We start from the raw sequence: 26,353 nt of genomic DNA on the forward strand, positions 1-26,353 counted from the left end.
AACGCTCCCGGCCCGCGGGCGACAGCCAAAGTCGCTCAGACTTGGTGTGTGTGTGTGTGTGGGGGGGGGGGGTGTTGCCCCGCTCCCAAATTAATTATTTGCCAGAAAGGAGCCTGTGAGGTAGATGCGTTGTGAGGACTGCGGGGGGGAAACCAAGGAGGCCGGACAGCTTTCCCCGACAGACAGACGCTCCCACCTACAGCATTAACGGTTCTGCCCACCAGGGAAGAGGGGCGGGGTGTTGGTGGTGGCCACGCCCACAAGGGGCGGGGAACTAAGCTCTAGACCACGCCCCCCACCCCACCCCGACCTGCAGTCTAACCGAAACCAAGTCGGCGAGCGCGGTGGAGTCAGGCTGCGAACGTCACAGGAAGGCCTAGAGCGCGGCGTGTTCCGCAGGCTGGCGTCTCTCCAGGCTGCGCCCCACCTTTTTTTTCTCGGTTGGTTCTGCGCCTGCGCGTAGCCACCTTTCCACCACCACCACCCCCCCCCCTCCCGCCCCTGCCGAACTCGGGCGGAGCAAACACTTGAGTCGGGGCCGCGCGCTGAGAGAGAGAGAGAAAGAGAGAGAGAGAGAGAGAGGAGAGAGAGAGAGAGAGAGAGAGAGAGAGAGAGAGAGAGAGAGAGAGGAGCGGGAGGGGACGGGCGCGCGCCTCTGGAGTGACGCCAGGGAGCAGGCGAGTCGGGAGGATCGGGAGGGTAGAGGGGCCTCGTCGGCTGGTGGAGTGGGCGGTACCTAGAGCCGCTCTGGGAACCGGGGGCTCCCAGCTCACTGATCCTGCTCGATTCTAGGAACAGATCCGGGGCAGGGGAAGACGAGCGCTTAGGGTTTTAGGGGTGCTTCCGCCGCCGCCTCTGGCGCTCCCACGACGACTCCCGCCGCCGCGGCCAAGTCGGCCTGTCAGTTCGCCAGCCCGCGCTGAGCGGGTCCTGCGGGTCGGGGTAAGCCGAGCCTCCGGGGCGGAGGGAGGGGCGTGGAGGGAGCGCGGGAGGCCTTCGGGGCCTGCGGGAGGGCGCCGCCTGGGGGGCGTGTGTGTGTGTGTGGGGGGGGGCTGGGTTCGCACCCCACGGCTCCACACACTCGCCGGGACTCCACGGAACGCCTCCCGTGCCTGACACTGCGGTCCACTTCTCCCGAGGTGCGCGGTTAGAAACCTGTTTTACAGGATGGGGAAACGGAGGCACGGGAAGAGGTTAAGCGACGACGTGCAAGGTCGCACTGCGTGGACGTTACCTGCCTCTCCAATTTCGGGGATGTCTGGCCTGAAGCCCTGTACATGAAAAGAGATTTAAAAAAAGTCTTTCCCCGTCGTGGGGGGGGCCCGCCTGTGACTCACTCCTGGACGTCTCCCCACTCAGGAGGCTGAGATCTAAGGATCGTGGTTCCAAGCCAGCCCTGGCAGGGAAGTCCCCGAGACTTGTATCCCCAGTTAACCACAAAAAAAGGCAGGAGTGGAGCCGCGATTCAAGTGGTAGGGCTCTAGCCTTGAGCACAAAAGCTTGGGGACTGCCTCAGGTCTGGCAGAAAAAAATAAAAATGTGTTTGCCCTCCAAACCGTAGAGCATGGATACATGGGATAACTTGTTAAGAGATGGGAAAAGGAAGGACCTGAAGGGAACTGAAAGAGAATGAGGATCTGAGATTGCTAGGTGGGAGGGGCAGGTTTGGAACTCTGCGGCCCCCCCCCCCCCCCCCCCCCCAGTCTCCTTCTCCTTTTTGGTTCTTGAGACCGCACGTTGCTCAATAAACTGGAACCAGAGGAGCTAACTGACAGACTTAGGGCACCCGGGTGGTTCTAAAAAAAAAAGCTTGAATTGTGTTTCAGTTTAGGACACTGTGGGGTGGGGTGTTGGAGAACCGAAGTTGGTGATGGCCTAGGACCGAGGGGGTTCTGCTGCCATTTCTAAGTGCAGATACTTCCTTTCTTTTTGTGCCTTTGTTCAGTCTTTAGGGCAAGGAAGTGGTATTTAGGTTTAAAACAAAGTCAAGAAAAAACATAAAATTTTCTTTTCCCTAGCAAGTCTGGGACTCTGGCTGGACTGCTTGCTGGATTTTATCATCTCAGAGCTCTCTTTGAAAGTTTCCTGGATGAATTAAGGAACTGTGTTTAGAAATTTATAAATTATCAGAAGTGATTTGAACAGATGGCCCCTTCAGGATAAGTCAGGGACCTCTATAGGATTGTGTAATGTGTCTATGATGAATATCTACTCTTGCACACTTTCAACTGTAGCGCATGTGGGGGCTGGGAAGGTGGCTCAGTGGTAGAGCGCTTGCCTTGCATGCATGAGGCCCTGGGTTCGATTCCTCAGCACCACATAAGCAAAAAGAAAAACAACCGGAAGTGGCACTGTGGCTCAAGTGGTAGAGCGCTAGCCTTGAGCTGAAGAGCTGAGGGACAGTGCCCAGGCCCAGAGTTTAGGCCCCACAACCAGACCCCCCCCCAAAAAAAAATGTAGCACCTGAGGAAGTCCAGTTTATCTGTCTGTCCATCTATCCATCTGTCTGTGTATCTAATTTTTCTGCCCATCTGTGTATCTATCTGTCCAGTTTGTGCTGGTCCTGGAGTTTGAACTCTGTCTGGGCCTTGTCCTTTAGGTCCATCCCTGAGGTCCATCCCTAGCTCTCCATCCTTCTCCCCCCCCCCCCCCCCCAAGGCTGGTGCTCTATCACTTGAACCACAGCTCTACTTTTGGCCTTTTGGTGTTTAATTGGAGATAAGAGTCTCATGGACTTTCCTGTCCTGGCTGGCTTTGAACCTTGATCCTCACATCTCAGCCTCCTGAGTAGCTCAGATTATAGGGGTGAGACATGGGCATCCAGTGTTCTCAGCTTTGTGAAGCAAACACTGTATGTGACCCAAATTATCCTTAATAATTCCTTGGGACGGTGCAGAGTTTGAGATTTCCATCCTATTTCTGGGTATATCCAACACTGACAGTTTTCCCTTCAATTTTGAAGCTTATTATTGTTTATTTGCTAGTAATCCAGATGAAGTAATTAGGTTGCTCCTTGGGGTTGTGTTGTATAAATAAATGTTTGGGAGGGGTAGTCATTCTGCCCTGTGATATGCCATGTGAGATGCTTGCTTTGAGAGGCTTAAAATGAAGGAGATACCTGGGTGCTGATGGCTAACACCTATAATTCTTAGCTACTCAGGAGGCTGAGGTCTGAGGGTTGTGGTTCGAAGCCAGTTTGAGAAGAAAAGTTCATGAGACTCATCTTCAATTAAATACCAAAAAGCTGGAAAGTGGAGCTGTGGCTCAAGTGATAGAGTTTCTTTCTCCTTCTTTTTTTTTTTTTTTGTTGTTGGTTGTGGGGCTTGGGCGCTGTTCCTCAGCTCTTCAGCTCAAGGCTAGCACTCTACCACTTGAGCCACAGTGCCACTTCCGACTTTTTCTGCTTATGTGGTGCTGAGGAATGGAACCCAGGGCCTCATGCGTGCATGGCAAGCACTCCACCACTCAGCCACCTTCCCAGCCCCAGAGCTCCCTTCTTGAGCTGAAAAAAAGCTAAGGGACAACACCCAGGCCCCGGTGTTCAAGTCACACTACTAGGGCCTTGGGGGGGGGGGGGTAATAACCTAGAGAATAACATGTCTATGGTTTCTATTTTAAGCTCATTCTATAGTATGTGTTTGCTGAGAAAAAGTAGCTACCTTCCTAGTCCCTAATGCTCTACTACTTGAGCCACAGCGCCACTTTTGGTTTTCTGCTGGCTAATTGGAGATAAGAGTCTCACAGTCTTTCCTTCCTGGCTGGCTTTGAACTGTGATCCTCAGATCTCAGCCTCCTGCATAGCTAGGATTACAGGCAGGAGCCACCAGTGCCTCGCTAGCACTAAGCTTCTTTTGTTCAAGGCTAGTCCTCTACCACTTGACCCACAGTGCCACTTTGTGGTGCTGAGGAATCAAACCCAGGGCTTTGTGCATGCTAGGCAAGCACTCTACCACCCCCTCCTGGGGGCTGGGGTTGTAGTACTGGGTATTAAATAGGGTCTTGAGTTTACTGAGCTTGAGCTCTTTTACTAACCGCCTTTTCCCTAGACCCTCTTTAATATTTTGTTTGTATGTTTTTTCTTTTTTGGTTGTTTGTATGGTTTGAACTCTGGGCAGGGCCTTGTCGCTGAGATTTTTCTGCCTAAGGCACTTTGAGCCACAGCTTGTTTTTCTTGTAGTTAACTGGAGATGAGTCTCACAGACTTCCTTGCTGGGCTTGCTTTGAACTATGATCCTAGAGCTCAGCCTCCTGAGTATCTAGGATTACATGCGTGAGCCACCAATGCCTTCCCCCTCTCCCCACTTTTTTTTTTTTTTTTTGATAACTAAGCTTTTTGTACTGACTTTGCTGTATTAATATCATTACCCTGAGGACAAGTGATGTTGATTTATTTTATTTATTTACTTTTTTGTCAGTCTTGGGGCTTGAACTCTGGGCCTGGGTGCGTCCTTCAGCTCTTCAGTTCTTCAGCTCAAGGCAAGCCCTCTACCACTTGAACCACAGCGCCACTTCTGGCTTTTTGAGTGGTTTATTGGAGGTAGAGTCTCATGGACTTTCCTGGCCACGCTGGCTTTGAAACATGATCCTCAGATCTCAGCCTCCTAAGTAGCTAGGATTACAGGTATGAGCCACCAGCACGGCTCCCTGAGCTCTTTTGCTTACTTTTATTTTTTGCTAGTCCTGGGGCTTGAATTCAGGTCATGGGCATTGTCTCTGAGCTTCTTTTGCCCAAGGCTAGCACTCTACCACTGGAGCCACAGTTCCACTTCCAGCCTTTTCCGTTTATATGGTACTAAGGAATCAAACCCAGGGCTTTATTCATCGCTTAGGCAAGCACTCTACCACTAAGCCACATCCCCAGCCCTGATGTTGAATTTTATCTTTTTTATTTTTTGGGGGGGGGGAGGGGTCCAGTTGTGGGTCCTGAACTCTGGGCCTGGGCGCTGTCCCTCAGCTCTTCAGCTCAAGGCTAGCACTCTACCACTTGAGCCACAGCACCACTTCTGGCTTTTTTCTTTTTGCTTATGTGGTGCTGAGGAATTGAACCCAGGGCCTCAGGTAGGCAAGGCAAGCGTTCTACCACTGAGCCACCTTCTCAGCCCTGAGTTTTATCTTGTAGAATACTTAACTCTCCAATTTCCTCTTGAAACATATACTATAAATCATTGTATTTCTGATTGAATCATTTATACCTGACATCCTTTAGCTCTGTTGTTGAATTGCTGAAAAGTTTTTTGTTTTTTTTTTGTTTTGGCCAGTCTTAGGGCTCGAACTCAGAGGTTAGGCACTGTCCTAAGTTTCTTTTGTTCAAGGCTAGCACTCTACCACTTGAGCCACAGTGCTAGTTCTGGCTTTTTCTGTTTATATGTTACTGAGGAATCAAACCTAGGGCTTCATGCATACTAGGCAAACACTCTACCACTAAACCACATCCCCAGCCCTGAAAAGTTTCTTTGTATTATTAGTTTTAAAGTAGACATTAATAACTTTATTTCTGATATTTATTTTAAGTTTTTTTGTTTTTTTTTTTGTGGGGGAGTCCGGTCGTGGGGCCTGAACTTGGGCCTGGGCACTGTCCCTCAGCTCTTCAGCTCAAGGCTAGTGCTCTACCACTTGAGCCACAGCACCACTTCTGGCTTTTTTTCTTTTTGCTTATGTGGTGCTGAGGAATCGAACCCAGTGCCTGCAAGGCAAGCTCTCTACCACTGAGCCACCTTCCCAGCCCCTATTTTAGTTGTTAAGGGTTCAAATCAGCCAGTGGGGTTGACTTTTACCACCTTAATCCTTCATCATTTATTCTCACAAATTTGTTTAATTGCTTCCTGTTGTGTTTGGCTTTGGTTTTCTGGGAAGCTAATTGCTTTTGGAGAATGGGGGTAGGTGAGTAGAGTTCTGTGCTCTTCTTCACCATGGAGACATGGTTGTGGAAACTTGGGAGAGTTTAGATCTGATGATAGGCTTCTCCAGAGATCTCAGTATATGTAAAATTGATGATGTAAAAATGATTCCTTCACAAATGTTTCTAAGATTTGGGCTCTGTGTAAAGTGATGTGAAAGTTTGTGGTTCAAAAGGACTATTTGAGTTTTTAGAGAGCCTATAGAGAGATAACAAATTGGTCTAGGGTACTTATTTCATTTCTATGCTGAAGGCAGCTGTGGGGAAAAGTCTGCCCAGGCTGGCTTTAAACCAGATGTTCCATTTGCTAGTAGCTAGGATTACAAGTGTGAGCCACCAGCACCCAGCCTTTAATTTTATACTCTTCAAGTTAAAGAACTGTATATATCAGGCTGGGAATGTGGCTTAGTGGTAGAGTGCTTGCTTAGCATGCATGAAGCCCTGGGTTCGATTCCTCAGTACCACACAAACAGACTTTTATACCCACACAGACTTTTATACCCAGGCTGGTTTGAACCTCAGATTTTAGCCTCCTGAGTTGCTAGGATTACAGGTGTGAACCATCAGCTCCTGGTTTAAAATACTCTTTTGATGTTTTTGTTTTGGTGGCAGCTTATGCTATTATGCCAGCTTACCTGGTTTCAATATATCTTTTTAAATATAGATCAGATCAAACATTGCCTGGCTTATTCACTCACATAGCTGACGCTGACCTCTCAGATTTCTTCAGGATGCCTGCAGCCCTTGTAGAGAATAGCCAGGTTATCTGTGAAGTCTGGGCCAGCAACCTAGAGGAAGAGATGAGGAAGATCAGAGAAATCGTACTCAGTTATAGTTATATCGCCATGGTAAGTAGCTCTATTCTTGTTTGACTCACCTTCTTGGGTAGACTTAAAGGGAATGTTTTAATGTGAGATTCTAAAAAGAAATAAAGCCATGGTAAGTTAAACATAATGGAAGTTTGTGTTGTTTTTATCAAACATCAAATAGCCAGTGTTTCTGAGGAAGATGTAACCTCTATTATCATAGATTTTTTTTTTTGGTAATGTCACTATTTTAAAGTCTTTAAGCAGTTGTGCCAGCACCATAAGGGGACATGTGTTTCTCAGAACAGTTGGACTATGTGCAGGGTTTTTTAAGACTTTAAAAAACTGTCAACATTCAGAAGCCATGAGACTTCACTTAAATTCTAGATTACTGGCACCTCTGGAAGAATGGAAAGATCTGGTAATAGATGGCTCACTTTCCTGACATTGAATGGCTGGTGAGGGAGTGGGCTATCTTGGTAATGGCCCCTAAAGAGAGTCCAGTGCTCTTATTTCAGTGCCCTAGTTTTCACAGGTCACCTTTATTCCTTTCCATTTGTTGCTGAGTGTTGTGATTCTTTTTTTTTTGGTCGGTTGTGGGGCTTGAGCCTCAGGGCCTAGGTCTCTGAGCTTTTTTGCTCCAGGCTAGTGGTCCATCCCTTTGACCCATAGTACCACTTCTGGTGGTACTATGGAGATAATAGTCTCATGGACTTTCCTGCCCAGGCTGGCACTGGACCGTGACTCAGGTCTCAGCCTCCTGAGTAGGATTATAGGCATGAGCCACCAATGCCTGGCTGTGATTCTTGCTTTATAGAGGATGGCATTACACCTAGTAGTTTGGCATTCAAACTATGATCTTTTTCTAGTCATTTGATTCAAGCAGAATGCAACTTGTTTTTTGTTTTTTTTTCTGGAATGGCTATCTTGCTTACCTGCATTTGTATTTTCTTTTCTTTTCTTTTTTTTTTTTTTGTCGGTCATGGGGCTTGAACTCTGGGCCTGGGCGCTGTCCCTCAGCTCTTCAGCTCAAAGCGAGTGCTCTACCACTTGAGCTACAGCGCCACTTCCGGTTTTCTGGTGGTTTATTGGAGATAGGAGTCCCACGGTCTCTCCTGCCCGGGCTGGCTTTGAACCGCGATCCTCAGATCTCAGCCTCCTGAGTAGCTAGGATTACAGACACGAGCCACCAGCGCCCGGCTCCTGCATTTTTATTTTCATTCATATATTGTTCTCAATTCAGAATGTTCATAATTGACCACGTGTCTACGTATAGCTCCCTAATTCCTATGGCCATCTGCCTCAGGACTTTACATTGTTGGGCACAGCTTCATGTTCCCAGTGCTTCCTTAAATAGATAGACATCAGTGAGAACAGAATGTTTTTTTTTTGGTTGGTCATGGGGCCTGAACTCTGGGCCTGGGCACTATCCCTCAGCTCTTCAGCTCAAGGCTAGCCCTCTACCATTTGAGCCACAGTGCTGAGGGATCAAGCCCAGGGCCTCATGCATGTAAGATAAGCACTGTGCCACTGAGCCACCTTCCCAGCCCCTGAGAACAGAATTTTAAGATAATTTTGTTGTTGTTGTTGTTGTTGTTGGTTGTGGATCTTGAGCTCTGGGCCTGGGTACTGTCCCTGAGCTCTTCAGCTCAAGGCTAGCCTTCTTCCACTTGCCACAGAGCCACTTCCAGTTTTTGCTGTTTATGTGGTGCTCAGGAATCGAACCCAGCACCTCATGCATTCAAGGCAAGCACTCTACCACTGAGCCACCTTCCTAGCCCCAAGATAAATTTTTTTTTAAATTTTATTTTATTGTAAAGATGCTGTACAGAGGTGACAGTTACATGAGTAAGGTAATGAGTACATTTCTTATTGAGCATTGGTACCCCCGCCTTTGTTGTTCTTCCACTATCCCTTGATAAATTTTTTTTTATGCCTAGCCTCGGGCTTTATCATGTAACTTTAAACATTGAGGTAAAATTTTATTTAGAAATGATCAATTCAGCATCCACTGTTTTGTGAAACCTTATGGTAGAGGCTTTTTTCCCCTCCCAGGACACAGAGTTTCCCGGTGTGGTAGTGCGGCCAATTGGTGAATTTCGTAGTTCCATAGATTACCAGTATCAGCTTCTGCGGTGCAATGTTGACCTTTTAAAAATTATCCAGCTGGGCCTTACCTTCACAAATGAGAAGGGGGAATATCCTTCTGGAATCAACACTTGGCAGTTCAACTTCAAATTTAACCTTACGTAAGTATCTAAAACACTTCTCAAGGTCGTTCTTAGATATTCCACACCTGTGCATACTGATGTCTGGTTTTAATAAAGTTCTGTTTTCACTCAACCTCAGGTAGATGTTGGACAGAGCATGGAAACTCTCCCTTAAAGGACTTTTACAACTTGAAAGACAATTCAGAGCTATGGGGGTCTAGCTGAGTGCTAGAGCACTTTCCTAGCATGTGAAAGGCACTGGGTTCAATTCCCAGCACTGCGGAGGGAAAAAAAGAAACGACAACCCAATTAAAAATTGACAAAAGTGGGGCTGGGAAGGTGGCTCAGTGGTAGAGCGCCTGCCTTGCATGCCTGAGGCCCTAGATTCGATTCCTCAGCACCACATAAGCAAAAAGAAAAAAGCTGGAAGTGGCGCTGTGGCTCAAGTAGCTGAAGAGCTGAGGGACAGTGCCCAGGCCCAGAGTTCAGGCCCCACGACCAGACCCCCCCCCCAAAAAAAAAATTGACAAAAGTGCCAGAGGTGTGGCTCATGTGTCTCAGTGATAGAGTTCCTAGCAAGCACCAGACCCTGAGTTTAAACATTAGCATCACCAAAAGAAAGAAGGGAAAAAAAGAAAAATTAGCAGAATAGACATTTTCCCAGAGAAGATGTACAAATAGCCAAAAGCCCATCAAAACATGCTCAATAGCATTAGTCATTTTGAAACTGCAAACCAAAACTACCTTCAAATATCAAAGAGACCTGACTTAGTATACTATTTAACAATGAAAAGAAGTCAGTATAAGTTGGTAGTGGTGTGGAGAACTTGTAATACATTACACATTGCTGTTGGGAGTATAGGATTCTTTGAAAAATTTTAGAGATTAAGCATAGGTACCATATGACTCAGTGATTCTACTCCTAGGTATATGCTTAGAAGAAATAGAAGATAAGTTGATGTAAAATTGTATGCCTGCCAGGTACTGCTGGTTTATGCCTGTAATCCTAGTTTACTCAAGAGGCTGAAATCTGAGGATCAAGGTTTGAAAGTCATCCCAGGCAGAAAAGTCCATGAGACTTTTTTTTTGGGTACCAGTCTTGGAGTTTGAAATCAGGAGTTGGGTGCTGTCACTGAACTTTTGTGCTCAAGGCTAGTGCTCTACCACTTTGAGCCACAGCTCCATTTCTGGTCTTGGCAGTTAATTGGAGATCAGAGTCTCAAGGACTTTTCCTGCCTGTGTGCTGGCTTTGAACCCCAATCCTCAGATCTCAGTCTCCTGAGTAGCTAGAAATACAGGTGTGAGCCATTAGCACCCAGTTGGGGTTTCTTTTTGAGGTGGTGAAAGTGTTTGATAATGGATAGTGGTAATGGTTGTAAAACTCTGGAATATATTAAAAGCCACTGAATTTCATGAGTGAGCTATGTGATATATGAGAACTATATTTCAGTAAAACTATTTAAAATAAAATGAAGTCCCCAGTTATAATTAGACAAGTATTTAAGTGATCCTCTCATTTCTTAGCTTAATGATTTTTTTTTTTTTTTTTGCCAGTCCTGGGGTTTTGAATTCAGATCCTGGACACTGTCCCTGAGCCACAGCACCACTTCCGGCTTTTTTCTGTATATGTGGTATTGAGGAATCAAACCCAGGTTTCATGCATGCTAGACAAGCACTCTACCTCTAAGCCACCTTCCCAGCCAGCTTAGTGATGTTAGGCCACCCATTTGAGCTATAATTAACTTTCTTTGCCTATAAAACTTTGCGTTGAGTACCTGCCATAATAATGTAGCTAGATGTGGTGACATATGTTTGTAGTCCCAGCTGCTTGGGAGGCAGAGGTGGGAGTTGAAGCCATTCTGGGCAAATTTAGTATGACCTTAGTTCGAAAACAAAAGGGTTGGTGATATTTGTTTGCATGCACAAACACCTGGGTTTAATCTCCAACACTACTAAAATAAACTAATACGAGTGGGTGCTAAACCAATGTAGTTGAATCTGAAGCCTATTTGATAGTGGATTAATTTTGATATAACTAAACAAATTTTAGTAAAGCACACATAGTATAAAATACTGTTGGAAGTGGCGCTGTGGCTCAAGTGGTAGAGTGCTTGCCTTGAGCTGAAGAACTCAAGGATAGCACCTGGGCCCAGAATTCAAGCCCCATCACTGACATAAAATGAAGTATTGTGTGGGTGTGTGTGTGCACGCATGCAGGTACCAGTACTGAGGTTTGAGCTTAGGGCTTCATTTCTTGCTCTTTTCAACTCATGGCTGGTGTCCTACTAGTTGAGTCTTACCTCCACTTCTAGCTTTTTGCTGGTTGATTGGAGAGTAAGGAACCCACTTGACTTTTCTACCTGGGCTGGCTTCCAACCTCAGTCTTCAGATCTTGTCCGCCTGAGTTGTTAGGATTAAAGGCTTTTTCTAGTATGTGGCTGTAAAATGTCATTTACACATATTATGTGTTCAGTAGAGTTAAACTCTGCATTTAATTTTTTTTTTTTTTTTTTTTACTTGTTATCTTTTTTGCTGCCATGGGGCTTGAACTCTGGGCCTGGATGCTGTCCCTGAGCTCTTCAGCTCAAGGCTACTGCCACCATTGTTGAGAGACAGATTTCCAGAACTTTTTCTTTTTTTTAATCATACAATACTGAAACTGGGCCATAAATTCTTCTTTTCCCTTACCATCCAGTTCTTGGAAGACCACCATTTCATTTCTGTTTCTGATTTTAACAGCTTTAGATATCTCATATAAGATATGAGTGGAGTCACAGTGTCTTTTTTTGCTTTGTATGTATATGTGTGTGTGCTTGTGTGCTTGTGCGAGTCCTGGAGTTTGATCTCAGGACATTGACCTTGAGTTTTTGTGCTCAAGGCTGGTGGTCTACAGCTTGAGCCACAATTTCACTTCTAGCCTTTTGGTCATTAATTAGAGATAAGAGGCTCTTGGGCTTTCTTTTCTGGGTTGAGTTTGAACAACAATCCTCAGATCTCAGTCTTTTTTCTTTTCTTTCTTTCTTTTTTTTTTTTTTTTTTTTTGGGTCCGGTCGTGGGGCCTGAACTCTGGGCCTGAGTGCTGTCCCTCAGCTCTTCAGCTCAAGGCTAGCGCTGTACCACTTGAGCCACAGCGCCACTTCTGGCTTTTTTCTTTTTGCTTATGTGGTGCTGAGGAATCGAACCCAGGGTCTCAGGCATGCAAGGCAAGAGCTCTACCACTGAGCCACCTTCCCAGCCCAGATCTCAGTCTTCTAAGAAGCTAGGATTATAGATTACAGTCATGAGCCACTGGCACCTGGCTCACCGTTATATTTTCATGCATGCAAATAAGCTATGTGGGCTATTTATCCTTATTCACCCTCAGATCCTGCTTTACTTTCCTGCATTCATTTTTTAGGTGTATGTTAATGGCACCAAAGAGTTTCACTATATTTCAGACATGGATATGTTATAGTTTGTTCAGAATAACTATTGCATTCTCTTCACTCTCCCTCAGTCTGCTGTTTATCAATATCTTTCATGAAGTTTCCTTTGATTTGTCTTTTTTATTTCATTCTTTTATTTTGCCAGTCCTGGGGCATGGACTCAGGGCCTTGGCACTGTTCCTGAGCTTCCTTTATTTATTTATTTATTTATTTTTGGTTGGTGGTGGGGCTTGAACTCAGGGCCTGGGTGCTGTCCCTCAGCTCTTCAGCTCAAGGCTAGCTTGAGCCACAGTGCCACTTCCAGTTTTCTGGTAGTTAATTGGAGATAAGAGTCTCATGGACATTCCTACCCAGGCTAGCTTTGAATCGTGATCCTCAGATCCCAGCCTCCTGAGTAGCTAGGATTACAGGCATGAGTCACCAGCACCGGCCTAAGCATTGTTCTTAAGCTCAAGGTTAGCACTCTACCACTAGAGCCATATCACCACTTCTGGCTTTTTCTGTTTATGTGGCACGGAGGAATCAAACCCAGGGATTCCTGCATACTAGGCAAGCACTCTACCACTAAGCCACGTTCCCAGCCCATAGCTTTGTCTTTTTTTTGTGCCAGTTCTGCGGCTTGAACTCAAGGTCTGGGTATTGTCCCTGAGCTTCTTTTGCTCAAGGCTAGCACTCTACCACAGGCACCACAGTGTTTTTCTTGAGGAGAAAACATGAAGGAGACCATCATTTTGTTGATAGTATTAGATAAGGTTGATGTGTTATTATTGGATCCTAGTTTGTTTTTGTTGGTCATGGGGTTTGAACTTGGGGCCTAGGTGCTGTCCCTGAGCTCTTTTCTCAAGGCTAGTGCTCTACTACTTTGAGCCACAGTTCCACTTCCGGTTTTCTAGTGGTTAATTAGAGATAAGAGGCTCAAAACTTTGCTGCCCAGCTGGCTTTGAACCAGGATCCTCAGATCTCAGTCTTCTGAGTAGCTAGTATTACAAGTGTGAGCCACCAGCGCTTGGGTTGATTGATTTTTTTTTTTTTCAATTGAGGAAATTTGAATCTTTCATAATTAGAAAATTTTGTCTGGAGAAAAGTCCTATTTTTCTATCTCACAGAAATAAGATCTATTTTGTATGCTGGCTAGATAGAATGTTAGAAATAAAAACTAACCTATTTTCATTTTTTCCATATATATTTTTCCTTTTTTTGAAGGTCTTTTTTTTTTTTTTTTGTCGGTTGTGAGGCTTGAGTTCTGAGCCTGGGTGCTGTCCCTCAGCTCTTCATCTCTACTACTTGAGACATAGTACCACTTCTGGTTTTCTGGTGGTTTAGTGGAGATAAGAGTCTCACGGACTTTTCTGCCTGGGCTGGCTTTGAACCGAGATCCTCAGATCTCATCTTCCTGAGTAGCTAGGATTACAGGCATGAGCCACTGGTGCCTGGCTTTTTCCTTTTTCAATTATTATTATAAAGATGATTTATAGAGGGGTTACAGTTACATAAGTCAGATTAAAAAAATACATTTATTTTTGGACATTGTTATTCCTTCTCTTGCTCTCTCCCTGGTTTTCCTTCCCATCCCTATATATATGCTATATAGTTCATTTCAACATAGTGTCTAGTGAGTACTAGCTACATATATGTGAGTGTGTACATATACTTAAAACCATAATTTTACTGTTATTATGGTGTTGTACAATGGGATTACCATTTCATAAATCAGGTAATGAGTACTTTTTTCTGTCAGTTGTGGGGCTTGAACTCAGGGCCTGGGTGTTGTCCCTGAGCCTCTGCTCACAGCTAGTGCTCCACCACTTGAGCCACAATGCACTTAGGTTTTTGAGTGGTTAATTGGAGATAAGTGTTTCATGAGGACTTTTCTGCCTGCACTGGCTTTGAACTGAGATGTTTGGATCTCAGCCTCTTGAGTAGGATTATAGGCATGAGCCACTGGCACCTGGCTATGAGTACATTTTGGTTTTGGATAATGTCACCCCTTCTTTTTTATATAGCAATTTTTGTATTGTGATTAAGTGATTACATAAATTTCACCATATTGTAAGATAGTGATACTTAGTTAAAGTCACCAACACATCCTAACCTTCATGGGGCAAATTGTCTTTATTGTGGTCTATAAAGTTTATGAGTTCTCTGAGCTTTGACAACACAGTTATTTCTTATACATCAAGTGAAATGTACATTTCTTTCCTTTTGCTTAGTGTCAGCTGTTCCCTCTTTCCTGCTCATTCCCTCCCTCCCATCGCTGCCATTGAGTTGCTTAATTCGTTTTGATCAATGTTTAGTGTACCGATGGGTCCTGCTGTTGTATGTTTTTCCGTTTCCCTCTGTTTCTGTGTCGTCCTCCTAGTTTCCCTCCGATGTACACATACATACCATATATGTGGTCAGCAGCATGGGTCACCCCTTCTTTTCTGTTCCCATTTCCCCTTCTCATCCCTGCCCACAAGTTGCAGTTCATACTGCAGTATATGCACAGTGTATACTGAATACCATGACGGCATTTGTTCACTCTTCATGCTTCCATTTCTGTGCCCCTTTGCCCTCCTGAAAAGATAAACACCCAAAAGCAAATTTCCATATTTTTTAATAGCATATATTGTGTAAAAAAGTGCCCAAGGCTGGCATTCTAACACTTGCCATAGTATCTCCACTTCTAGTTATTTGGAGGTAAAAGTCTCTTGGATCTTTCTTTCTCTCTCTCTCTCTTTCTTTCTCTTTCTCTCTCTCTTTCTTTTTTTTTTTTGGTTCCGGTCATGGGGCCTGAACTCTGGGCCTGGGCGCTGTCCCTCAGCTCTTCAGCTCAAGGCTAGCGCTCTACCACTTGAGCCACAATGCCACTTCCAGCTTTTTTCTTTTTGCTTATGTGGTGCTGAGGAATCGAACCCAGGGCCTCATGCATGCAAGGCAAGCACTCTACCACTGAGCCACCTTCCCAGCCCCCTTTCTTTCTTTCTTTCTTTCTTTTTCTCTTTCTCTCTCTCTCCCTCCCCCCCTCCCTCCCTTCCTTCATCTATTCCCTCCTTCCCTCCCTCCCTCCTTCCTTCCTTTAAAGAACCTCAGGTTTTTCTTTTCTGTTTCTGGCTGTGCTGAGAATAGCTAGAGGCTATTCAGGAATCACTGGTGCCCAGCTCATTCCTTTTGAGAACTGTCTGTTTAATTAATTAGTCCATTTATTAATTGAATTTTTTTTGGGAGGGGGGTTGGTCATGGAGCTTGAACTCTAGTCATGGGTGCTATTCCTGTGCTGTTCAGCTCAAGGCTAGTGCTCTACCACTTAAGCCACAGCGCCACTCCAGTTTTCTGGTGGTTAATTGGAGATAAGAGTCTCATGGACTTTCTTGCCTGGGCTGGCTTTGAACCATGATTCTGATCTCAGCCCCCTGAGTAGCTAGGATTATAGGCATGAGCCATTGGCGCTTGGCTGGGTTTTTTTTTTTGGGTCCGGTCGTGGGGTCTGAACTCTGGGCCTGGGCGCTGTCCCTCAGCTCTTCAGCTCAAGGCTAGCGCTCTACCACTTGAGCCACAGCGCCACTTCCGGCTTTTTTCTTTTTGCTTATGTGGTGCTGAGGAATCGAACCCAGGGCCTCAGGCTTGCAAGGCAAGCGCTCTACCACTGAGCCACCTTCCCAGTCCTTGGCTGGGTTTTTGTATTCAACTTTTGAACTCTATATAGTCTGGATATGAATTTTTTTTCTTTCTGATGAATAGATGGCAATTTTTTTTTGGGGGGGGGGGGTCAGTCTTGGGCTTGGACTAGGCCTGTATGCTGTCCCTGAGCTTTTTTGCTCAGGCTAGTACTCTACCACTTTGAGCCTTGATTCTCTTATCTCCAGTAAACCAATAAAACCGGAAATGGAGCTGTGGCTCAAGTGGTAGACATTTGCCTTGAACTGAAGAATTGAGGGACAGCGCCTAGGCCCAGAGTTTAAGCCTCATGACCGACAAAAAGGGGATTTTTTTTTCCATTATGATGTTAGTGATAGGTTTGTTGTGTATAGACTTTATGTTGAGGTGTAGTCTAGTCTTTCTGTAAGTTTTTGTTAACTGAATTTTTGTTTTACTCCATTATGATAAGACATAGGAAATTATTTTAATTTTCTTCTGTTTTTTGACTTTGTGTCCTAAGATATGATCTATTTTAGGGAAAGTTCCTCGGGCTGCTGAGAATAATGTGTATTCTTTGCTTTGGAATATTCTACAGATGTTAAGTCCATTTGATCTGTATATCATTTAATCTAAAAGATTCCTTGTTGATTTGTCAAGTGGATGTCATCTACTGTTATTGTGTAAGAGTCTATCCTGAGCTGGGTGCTGGTGGCGCATGCCTATAATCCTAGTTACTCAGAAGGCTGAAATCTAAGGATCACAGTTTGAAAGCCAGACTGGGCAGAAAAGTCCCTGTGAAACTCTTATCTCCAATTAACTACTCAACAGCCAGAAGTGGTACTGTGGCTCAAAGTGGTAGAGCACTAGCCTTGAGCAAAACAGCTCAGGGACAGCACCCAGGCCCTGAGTTCAAGGTTCATGACCAACCAAAAAAAAAAATCTATCCTGTGCTTTTATGTCCACTAGTATTTGTCTTTCAAAATTTACATGTATGTTTATAATTGTTATTTCCTGTTGGATTGCTTATCAATATGAATTGACCTTTATCTCTTCTGACAAATTTTGATTTGCAGTGTCCTTTGTCATATAATAAGTATAGCTCTTCCTTTAGCTTTCTGATTCTATTTTCTTGGAAAAATTTCCTCCATTTCTCTCTAAGCTTACGGTTTTGTTTTTTGTTGTTGTGGGTTTTTTGTTTTTTGTTTTTTTTGGTCATGGGGCTTGAACTCAGGGCCTGGCACTGTCCCTGAGCTTTTTCATTCAAGGCTAGAGCTCTATCACTTTAAGCCACAGTGCACATCAGTTTTCTGGTGCTTAATTGGAGAATAAGAGACTCACAGATTTTCTTGCCTGGGCTGGTTTTGAACTGCAGATCTCAGCCTCCTGAGTAGAATTACAGGCATGAGCCACTGGTACCCAGTTAGGCCTATTTGTCTTTGCTAGTGAGGTGTGCTTTTTTGTAGGCAACAAGTTGTTTGAGTCTAGTCCTTTTTAATCCCATTTGCCAGTGTGTATTTGATTGGCAAATTGAGACCATTAGCATTCAGTTATTGAAAGTTATGTAGAAATGCCTGCTCTTTTATTGGTTTTGTAGTGTTTTTATTATTTCTTAACTATTTTCTTATTTTCTTTTTTTTTTTTTTGTGGGTTGTGGAGCTTGAACTCAGGGCCTGGGTGCTATTTCTGGGCCTCTTTGTGCGTAAGGCTACTGCTTTGCCACTTGAGCCACAGCACCACTTCCAGCTTTTTTGTTTTTTGTCAGTTGTGTGGCTTGAACTCTGGGCCTAGGTGCTGTCCCTGTGCTCTTTAGCTCAAGGTGAGTGCTCTACCACTTAGCCACAGCTCCACTTCCAGTTTTCTGGAGGTTAATTGGACATAAGGGTCTTATGAGGACTTCTCTGCCTGAACCACGATCCTCATAGCTCAGCCTCCTGAGTAGCTAGGATTATAGGCGTGAGCCACCAGTGCCCAGCTAATTTATTCATCTTAAATTGTATTTGTACATACCTCAAATTAGGTAGCATTTACTGTATTTAAGGTGTTGGCAGTATTACTGCTTTCTGTATCTGTTTCACCATTTTTTACCAGTTAAAAAGCAAGCACTTTGTTTTTCAGAGAGGATATGTACTCCCAGGATTCCATAGACCTCCTGGCTAACTCAGGCCTACAGTTTCAAAAGCACGAAGAGGAAGGGATTGACACTTTGCACTTCGCAGAGCTGCTTATGACATCGGGAGTTGTTCTCTGTGACAATGTCAAATGGCTTTCATTTCACAGGTCAGTCCTCAAGAACAGGCATCTCTCACCTTGGGCTGTGCTGGAGCAAGAATGGAATTGGTATCATTCTCAGTCTCACTGGCTCTGTTCTGTGCATCAGCAGCAGTTATATTTGTTGTTTGTCCTTTTAAAAACTTTTTTAGTCAGTTGTGGGGGCTTGAACTCGGCCTTGGCCCTGTCCCTGAGCTGTTTTGCTCAAGGCTAGCGCTCTACCACACTGAGCCACAGTGCCACTTTTTTTTGAGTAGTTTATTGGAGAAAAGAGTCTCACAGACTTCTTTGCCTGGGCTGGCTTCGAATTGCAATCTTCAGATCTCAGCCTCCTGAGTAGCTAAGTTTACAGCCATGAGCCATTGGCCACCCCCGGCCTTTTTTTTTTTTTCTTCCCTCAGAAATAAAGCTTATTTGGTACATAAAAAAATTAAATAATATAAAATGCAGCAAATGAAAAATAAAAAGCTTCTTCTTTATCTACATTTCTAGCTTTTGATAGTTAATTGGAGATGAAAATTTCAGGCTTTTCCTGCCCAGGCTAGCTTTGAACCATGATCTTCAGCTCTCAGCCTGAGTAGGACTACAAGTGTGAGGCACCATTGACTGGCTAGTTTTTTTGTTTTTTGGATCTAGTCATGGGCCTGAACTCTGGGCCTGGGCGCTGTCCCTCAGCTCTTCAAATCAAGGCAAGTGCTCTGCCACTTGAGCCACAGCGCCACTTCCGGCTTTTTTTTCCCTGCTTATGTGGTGCTGAGGAATTGAACCCAGGGCCTCATGCATGCAAGGCAAGCGCTCTACCACTGAGCCACCTTCCCAGCCCCGACTGGCTAGTTTTTTATTTTTATTTTTGCTAATCTTGGGTCTTGAATTCAGCCTAGGAACTGTCCCTGAGCTTTTGTGCTCAAGGCTAGCACTCTACTATTTGAGCCAAAGCTCCACTTCTGGCATTTTGTGATTAGTGGAGATAAAAGTTTCATGGACTTTTTTGCCCAGTCTGGCTTCAAATCACAATCTCAAATCTCAGCCTCCTAAATAGGATTATAAGTCTGAGCCACTGGCGCCTGACTAGCTTTTGATTTTTAGTGAATCAAATCTGTATGCATAAACCCCTGGGTTCTCCTGTCTACTTCTCTTAGCAGCTAGTTATAGTTTATTAATGGAGGAGTTCAGCTTTCAGAAGAGCTTACTGCTTTGGAGGGTTGAAAGTCTCTAACACAAGTAACATTATAAGCTTTGAGAAATAAACTGATTCAATACTAGGGCCAGGTAACTGCTGCTTTTTTTCCTAACCTCTATGCTTTATTCTTTCCTTGTAGTGGCTATGATTTTGGCTACATGGTAAAATTGCTTACAGATTCTCGTTTGCCAGAAGAAGAACATGAATTTTTTCATATTCTGAATCTTTTCTTCCCATCTATTTATGATGTGAAGTACCTGATGAAGAGTTGTAAAAACCTTAAGGTATGCGATATTTTTCTCAGTACTAACCAAAACAAAAAAGTATGCTTGTTGGGTGCCAGTGGTTCACACCTATAGTCCTACTCAGAACTCTTAGATCTGAGGAACACAGTTCAAAACTAACCTGGACAAGAAAGTCTGTGTGAAACTCTTACCTCCAGTTAACCACAAATACAGCACAAAAGTCAAAAGTGGAACTGTGGCTCAAGTGTTAGAGCTTCAGCCTTGAGTGAAAGCTAAGGGACAGTGCTTAGGCCCTGAGTTCAAACATCAGTACTGGGGTGTACCCCCTCTTGCCCGTCCCCCCTCCCCTTCTTCCCCCCTCCCCCGTAAGCTTGCCCATTTTGCTTTATTGCTTTGTGGTCAGCTTGTATTCTTTTTTTTTTTTTTTTTTTTTTTGGGTCCGGTCGTGGGGCCTGAACTCTGGGCCTGGGCGCTGTCCCTCAGCTCTTCAGCTCAAGGCTAGCGCTCTACCACTTGAGCCACAGCGCCACTTCCGGCTTTTTTCTTTTTGCTTATGTGGTGCTGAGGAATCGAACCCAGGGCCTCAGGCTTGCAAGGCAAGCGCTCTACCACTGAGCCACCTTCCCAGCCCCGTCAGCTTGTATTCTTGAGTGCCTAATAGGTGCCTGCATTGTGCTATATGAGATACTACAGAGCTGAGTGGCATAGGTGTTTGTGCAGAATTCTCTCTGCATGGTCATCTGGGCACAGAGATCACATACGTCTCTCCCATTCTAAGGCAGGCATTCTTGACTCGAGGCCCATGAACCTAGAGCTTCAGCCTTGAGTGAAAGCTAAGGGACAGTGCTTAGGCCCTGAGTTCAAACATCAGTACTGGGGTGTACCCCCTCTTGCCCGTCCCCCCTCCCCTTCTTCCCCCCTCCCCCGTAAGCTTGCCCATTTTGCTTTATTGCTTTGTGGTCAGCTTGTATTCTTTTTTTTTTTTTTTTTTTTTTTGGGTCCGGTCGTGGGGCCTGAACTCTGGGCCTGGGCGCTGTCCCTCAGCTCTTCAGCTCAAGGCTAGCGCTCTACCACTTGAGCCACAGCGCCACTTCCGGCTTTTTTCTTTTTGCTTATGTGGTGCTGAGGAATCGAACCCAGGGCCTCAGGCTTGCAAGGCAAGCGCTCTACCACTGAGCCACCTTCCCAGCCCCGTCAGCTTGTATTCTTGAGTGCCTAATAGGTGCCTGCATTGTGCTATATGAGATACTACAGAGCTGAGTGGCATAGGTGTTTGTGCAGAATTCTCTCTGCATGGTCATCTGGGCACAGAGATCACATACGTCTCTCCCATTCTAAGGCAGGCATTCTTGACTCGAGGCCCATGAACCTAGTGAAATAACTGTTCCACTAGTATGAGATGTATGTGCACTTTGATGGGCTCTGTACTGTCCAGATTCTCAATGGGGAGGGGATCCTTTTTTTTTTTTTTGTCGGTCATGGGGCTTGAACTCTGGGCCTGGGTGCTGTCCCTCAGCTCTTCAGCTCAAGGCGAGCGCTCTACCACTTGAGCTACAGCGCCACTTCCAGTTTTCTGGTGGTTTATTGGAGATAGGAGTCTCACGGTCTCTCCTGCCCCGGCTGGCTTTGAACCGCGATCCTCAGATCTCAGCCTCCTGAGTAGCTAGGATTACAGGTGTGAGCCACCAGTGCCCAGCTTTTTTTTTTCCCCCCCCTTTATTACTGGGGTTTAAACTAGGGCCAAATGCTTGCTAGGCAGGTGAAAAAGTCTTAGTTCTAGAAAGTTTGAAAGATCACTGTAATAAACTGTGTCGGTGATTTGCTGGCTAGGTTGGAACTGGCATTTATCATTACTTCAGCCTGTTTTTATAGTAGTTTTGATTTTAAAGGGCTGAGTTTTAGCAGAGATAATAGTATAGAAGAGAAAGAGGGGCTGGGAAGGTGGCTTAGTGGTAGAGTGCTTGCCTTGCATGCATGAGGCCCTGGGTTTGATTCCTCAGCATCACATAAGTAGAAAAAGCCTGAAGTGGTGCTGTGGCTCAAAGTGGTAGAGCACTAGCCTTGATCTGAAGAGCTGAGGGACAGCGCCCAGGCCCAGAGTTGAGGCCCCCTGACCTACAAAAAAAAAGAAAAAAAAAAGGTAAATGGGTGCCATTGGCTTGCATCAGTAATCCTAGCTATTCAGTTGAGATCTGAGAATCTCAGTTTGAAGTCAGCTTGGAAGACAACTCTGAGACTCCTACGTCCACTTGTAAAAAGCCGAAAGATATGGCACAAATGGTAGAGAGCACTAGCCTTGTGCGAAAAAGCCATGCAAGAGCACAAGTCCCTGAGTTCCAACCACAGTTGGAAGTAAAAAGCAGCGTGTAGCATAATGCATTATTTAGAGGAGAGAAGGCCTTTTTAAAAGATGGGTTTTGAGGCCTGTTAAAATTAGCGCACCCCCCTTATTAAGTAAACTCACAAGTGGATTTAGTTGAGACTAGTAGAATAGTGTTGGGTGGTAGCAGTGTCTGTTTTCACCCATCTCCAGGGAGGTCTTCAGGAGGTTGCTGATCAGTTGGACTTGCAGAGGATTGGAAGGCAGCACCAGGCAGGTTCAGACTCCCTGCTGACTGGAATGGCATTCTTCAGGATGAAAGAGGTAAGCTCTGTCGCATGGGGGAGATTTTTGAAGAGACTCGCCGTGCAGAATATGGGTGACCTTTGTTAGTGGAGGTTTGTCAACCATGTATAGTGTGTTGGAAGTTGATGGCACTTTGAAAGCAGTTGTGTTAGCTGACTGTGGGATGACGACATATCATCTGTAGTTTGAGAGTCAAAAGAGGCATTTGCAAGTGGAGTTGCTTCAAAATATGTATTCTGTAGCATACTCAGGTCTAGTTTATGTACTTGGTATATAATCTGCTCTAATAATTTCATTTGTATTTCTGATTTTCTTTCTTTCTTTCTTGGTCAGTTCTAGGGCTTGAATTTTGGGCCTAGGTGCTGTCCTTCAGCCCTTCAGCTCAAGGCAAGCACTCTACCACTTGAGCCACAGCGCCACTTTGGTTTTCTGGTGGTTCACTGGAGATAAGAATATCATACTTTCTTGCCAGCTCTGGCTTTGAATCACGATCCTCAGATCTCAGCTTCCTGAGTAGCTAGGGTTATAGGTGTGAGCCACCAGCAGCTAGCTCTTCTGATTTTCATACTAAAATTCCATGTTAACTGTAACTCATTCTTGAGAACTGAATTTCTCTTTTAGTTTTTTTTTTTTTTTTTTGGTCGGTCGTGAGGCCTGAACTCTAGGCCTGGGCGCTGTCCCTCAGCTCTTCAGCTCAAGACTAGCACTCTACCACTTGAGCCACAGCGCCACTTCTGGCTTTTTTCTTTTTGCTTATGTGGTGCTGAGGAATTGAACCCAGGGCCTCAGGCATGCAAGGCAAGTGCTCTACCACTGAGCCACCTTCCCCACCCCTCTTTTAGTTTTTTTGTTTTTTGTTTTTGCCAGTCCCAGGGCTTGAACTCAGGGGCTGGATACTGTCCCTGAGCTTCTTTTGCTCAAGGCTAACACTCTACCTCTTGAGCCACAGTATCACTTCTGGCTTTTTCTGTGTGTATGGTACTGAGGAATTGAACCCTGGGCTTCATCAATGCTAGGAAAGCACTCTACCACTAAGCCACATTCCTAGCCCTTAGTGTCTTTATATACCTATTATCTTAAAATTTGAAGAAATAAGCAAAATTCAAATGATTTTATGACACCTTTGAGGAATGGGCCCCAGAATATCTGATGTGTAGACATAGATCTCATTAGAGGAAAGGACTAGTATGTGTCCCTTTTAATTCCCCTCCCCCCGCCCCAGTCATAGGGCTTGAACTTGGGGCTTGGGTGCTGTCCCTGAGCTGTTTTGCTCAAGGCTAGTACTCTACCACTTTGAGCCACAGTTCTATGCTGTACCACCTTGAACCACAGTTCCACATCTGGTTTTCTGGTGGTTAATTGGAGGTAAGAATCTCACAGACTTTCCTGCCTGGGCTGGCTTCAGACTGTGATCCTCAAATCTTAACCTTCTATATAGCTACGATTATAGCTGTGAGCCACCAGGCCAACTTCCCTTTGTTATTCCTAGACATAAACCACAATTGTTACCCACTACCACCAGCTGATAGTTCTGTTATTTAACATTCTCTACCGTGCCAGAATACCCGAGATTGTTTATGGCTATAATCCTAGCTTCTCAGGAGGTTGAGATCTAAAAATCATGGTTCAAAGCCAGCTCAGGCAGTAAAGTTTATGAGACTCTAATCTCTAATAAACCGCCAAAAAGTGAAACTGGCTGGTTAGTGGTTTTGTTAATGGGTACATTGATAATATGTGGATACTGTCCTGCCTGATGAGACCAAAGTTGAGATCTGGAGCTGGAAGGGGATAATGCCTATTATCTCATTTCTCCTAGCAACCATATTATCATCACCCAGATACCCCCACCCCCGACCTTGCTGCTTTTGAAATAGGTCTGGCCTTGTTCTCAGGGTGGCGTTGAAGTTGTGACTGGGCCTCCAAGCCTGGTTTATATGACCTCATTTTACACATCAGGTAGTGTGGAAGTGACATTGTTTGGGCTACATAGTAAGTCAGGCTGGATCCAGAGATCCAGCTCTAACCACTGCCTTCCTGTGGAGCAGGGGCAGCTGTTGTAAACAGTTGCGGCACAGAGATCCTGGTATTGAAAGAATTCATGGAGAGCCTATGTTTAGAGAAAGGAGTGTAAAAAGACTATCCGAAATATTTGGAGGCTGTTCTTTTGCTGAGTTAGATTCTGGTTGGTGGGCTTTCCAGAGGGAAGGTGTGATTTGGCTATGTTTAGATGCTGTGACTCCTGGCCTGATTGTCTGTCCTATCCCACAGCTGTTTTTTGAGGACAGTATTGATGATGCCAAGTACTGTGGGCGGCTGTATGGTCTTGGCACGGGTGTGGCCCAGAAGCAGAACGACGATTCGGACTCTGCTCAGGAGAAGATGAGCATCCTGGCAATCATCAACAACATGCAGCAGTGATGGCTGCAGTTCTACCCTGCAAGGGTGGGCCTGTCCCCGAATGGTGCTTCCTGTACTGACTCTTACCTTCCCCAAGAGAAACGCTTCTTTTGAGCAAACTATACCTACCATCTGCACTGAGCAGAAAGACTTTTGTTTTATTGAAGACAAAGATGTCTTTATTTTAGATCCAGAAGAGGGGAACTTGCTCTGAATTTGTAAATAGTTCGTCCTCATTCCTCACCCCATGCCGCTTCTCTCTGGTTGCCTCCTGCCACCAGCATCCACAGCTCACTGACACCTTTTTATATACCCAGGACAAGTCCGAAACAAACAAGTAAAATGTATAGAACTCTTATTTGTTGTCATTCTTTTTTCTTTTTAACTTTGTTGCTAATCTCTGATGAAGATTCTGATTCTCAGCTAAGCTGAGGGCTTCTAGGGAAAATGGCATAGAACTGTGTTCTCAGGAAGCGAGTTACAGAAATTGAGTCTTTGCCTTTCCTCTTCTGTCACTTCCCAAAGACATTTGTTTTTTTCTTACACTTCGGTAGTCTGTCTTTATGGAAATGAATTGCTTCTATACTGATGCATAAAGACAGTTCTACTGAATCTGTCTGTCCTTCATTTGTGGCCAACTCCAGAATGGGTATTAAGGTGACTGAAGCATCTTAATGTCTGAGCTCCAAGGTGCCACTATTTGCTGTTGCTTAATGTATCATCTGAAGTCATTTAAAGCTGTTAAACAATAAAATAGCCTGGGCTTGATCCTGAAGGAAATGAATAAGCTCAAACTTTGGGGTGTTAAGCCTGTAATTTTTCAGTTATGTGATGTCAGAGGTAAGTGGCATTCTCCTAGCACGTCTCCCTTTTCCCTGCCTTTCTGAAAGTCCAGCAAATCTGAGAAAATAGGGGGATGGATGAATGAATGCATCAGGAATGGGAGCCCAGAAAAGCTAGTTACTTGTAAAAGGCAAACAGTCATTTGGTTTTGAGAGATCTCTTGGAGTCATTAATATCCCACACTGGGGTAGGAAGCTCAGGACTTTGTTTTATTAAGAACTAGTCATTTCAAAAGTAAATGGCTACTGAATGGACAAATTTGACAAATACTCTTTGGAGTGGTAGAAAAATGGTGACTCACTGAAGTGAATGACTTGTCTTGCAATTTTAAAAGCTTATGGAAAACTTAATTTGAAGTGATTAAAAAATGTCAAGTATTATCAGCTGATATTTGAAATGCTTGTAAATGTTATTTATGTTTTTAATTTTGTAAATAAAGATTTCTTTTTAACCACTGGCATAAAGATTTGGTATTTCCTGGCTGTGAATTGATGGCTCTGGAAAGTGGTGTGGTTCAGGTCTCCATTGTCACATTGGAACATGCAGGGAACTTTCTTTTTTAGGTCTAAGACTAGGATTTGAGTTCAGTACCTGTTGCTTTAGCTCATTGGCTAGCACTCTATCAACTGAGTTAAGTCTCCAACTTTGGTAGGGAACTTTTAATGAACACTTGAGTAAGTGTACTTCTTTCTTTGAAAGAAAGCAGTTGCATTTTATTATTTGGGCCTATTTATGGATTAACTTGGTGTAATTTTTTAGGACAAATTGAATTTCAGCTTAGATTTGGCTTAAGACTTCACTTCTAGTCATTCATTCTACCATTCTTTTTCTTTTTTTTT

General features: G+C 44.6%; 1 protein-coding gene across 1 annotated transcript; it reads left to right on the plus strand.

Moving 5' to 3' along the window:
* Window positions 1–699: 699 nt before the first annotated feature.
* Cnot8 (CCR4-NOT transcription complex subunit 8) lies at window positions 700–25,968 on the plus strand. The gene is made up of 7 exons (XM_042697636.1): window positions 700–942; window positions 6,561–6,744; window positions 8,758–8,951; window positions 18,071–18,232; window positions 19,543–19,687; window positions 22,182–22,292; window positions 24,543–25,968. Exons 2-7 carry the CDS (start codon window positions 6,628–6,630, stop codon window positions 24,690–24,692), a joined length of 879 nt encoding a protein of 292 aa, XP_042553570.1. The 5' UTR covers window positions 700–942; window positions 6,561–6,627; the 3' UTR covers window positions 24,693–25,968.
* Window positions 25,969–26,353: the final 385 nt, after the last annotated feature.

The sequence above is a fragment of the Dipodomys spectabilis genome, unplaced genomic scaffold (genome assembly GCF_019054845.1).
Source record: "Dipodomys spectabilis isolate Male_0828 unplaced genomic scaffold, ASM1905484v1 ptg000227l, whole genome shotgun sequence".
Taxonomy (NCBI): Eukaryota; Metazoa; Chordata; class Mammalia; order Rodentia; family Heteromyidae; genus Dipodomys; species Dipodomys spectabilis.

What these genes read in the sequence shown, in the direction of transcription:
- Cnot8 (XM_042697636.1), top strand. Translation starts at nt 6,628, where the DNA reads ATGCCTGCAGCCCTTGTAGAGAATAGCCAGGTTATCTGTGAAGTCTGG. An exon ending in AAATGGCTTTCATTTCACAG is followed by an intron (nt 18,233 to 19,542) that starts GTCAGTCCTCAA and finishes CTTTCCTTGTAG; the next exon opens with TGGCTATGATTTTGGCTACA. An exon ending in AGAGTTGTAAAAACCTTAAG is followed by an intron (nt 19,688 to 22,181) that starts GTATGCGATATT and finishes ACCCATCTCCAG; the next exon opens with GGAGGTCTTCAGGAGGTTGC.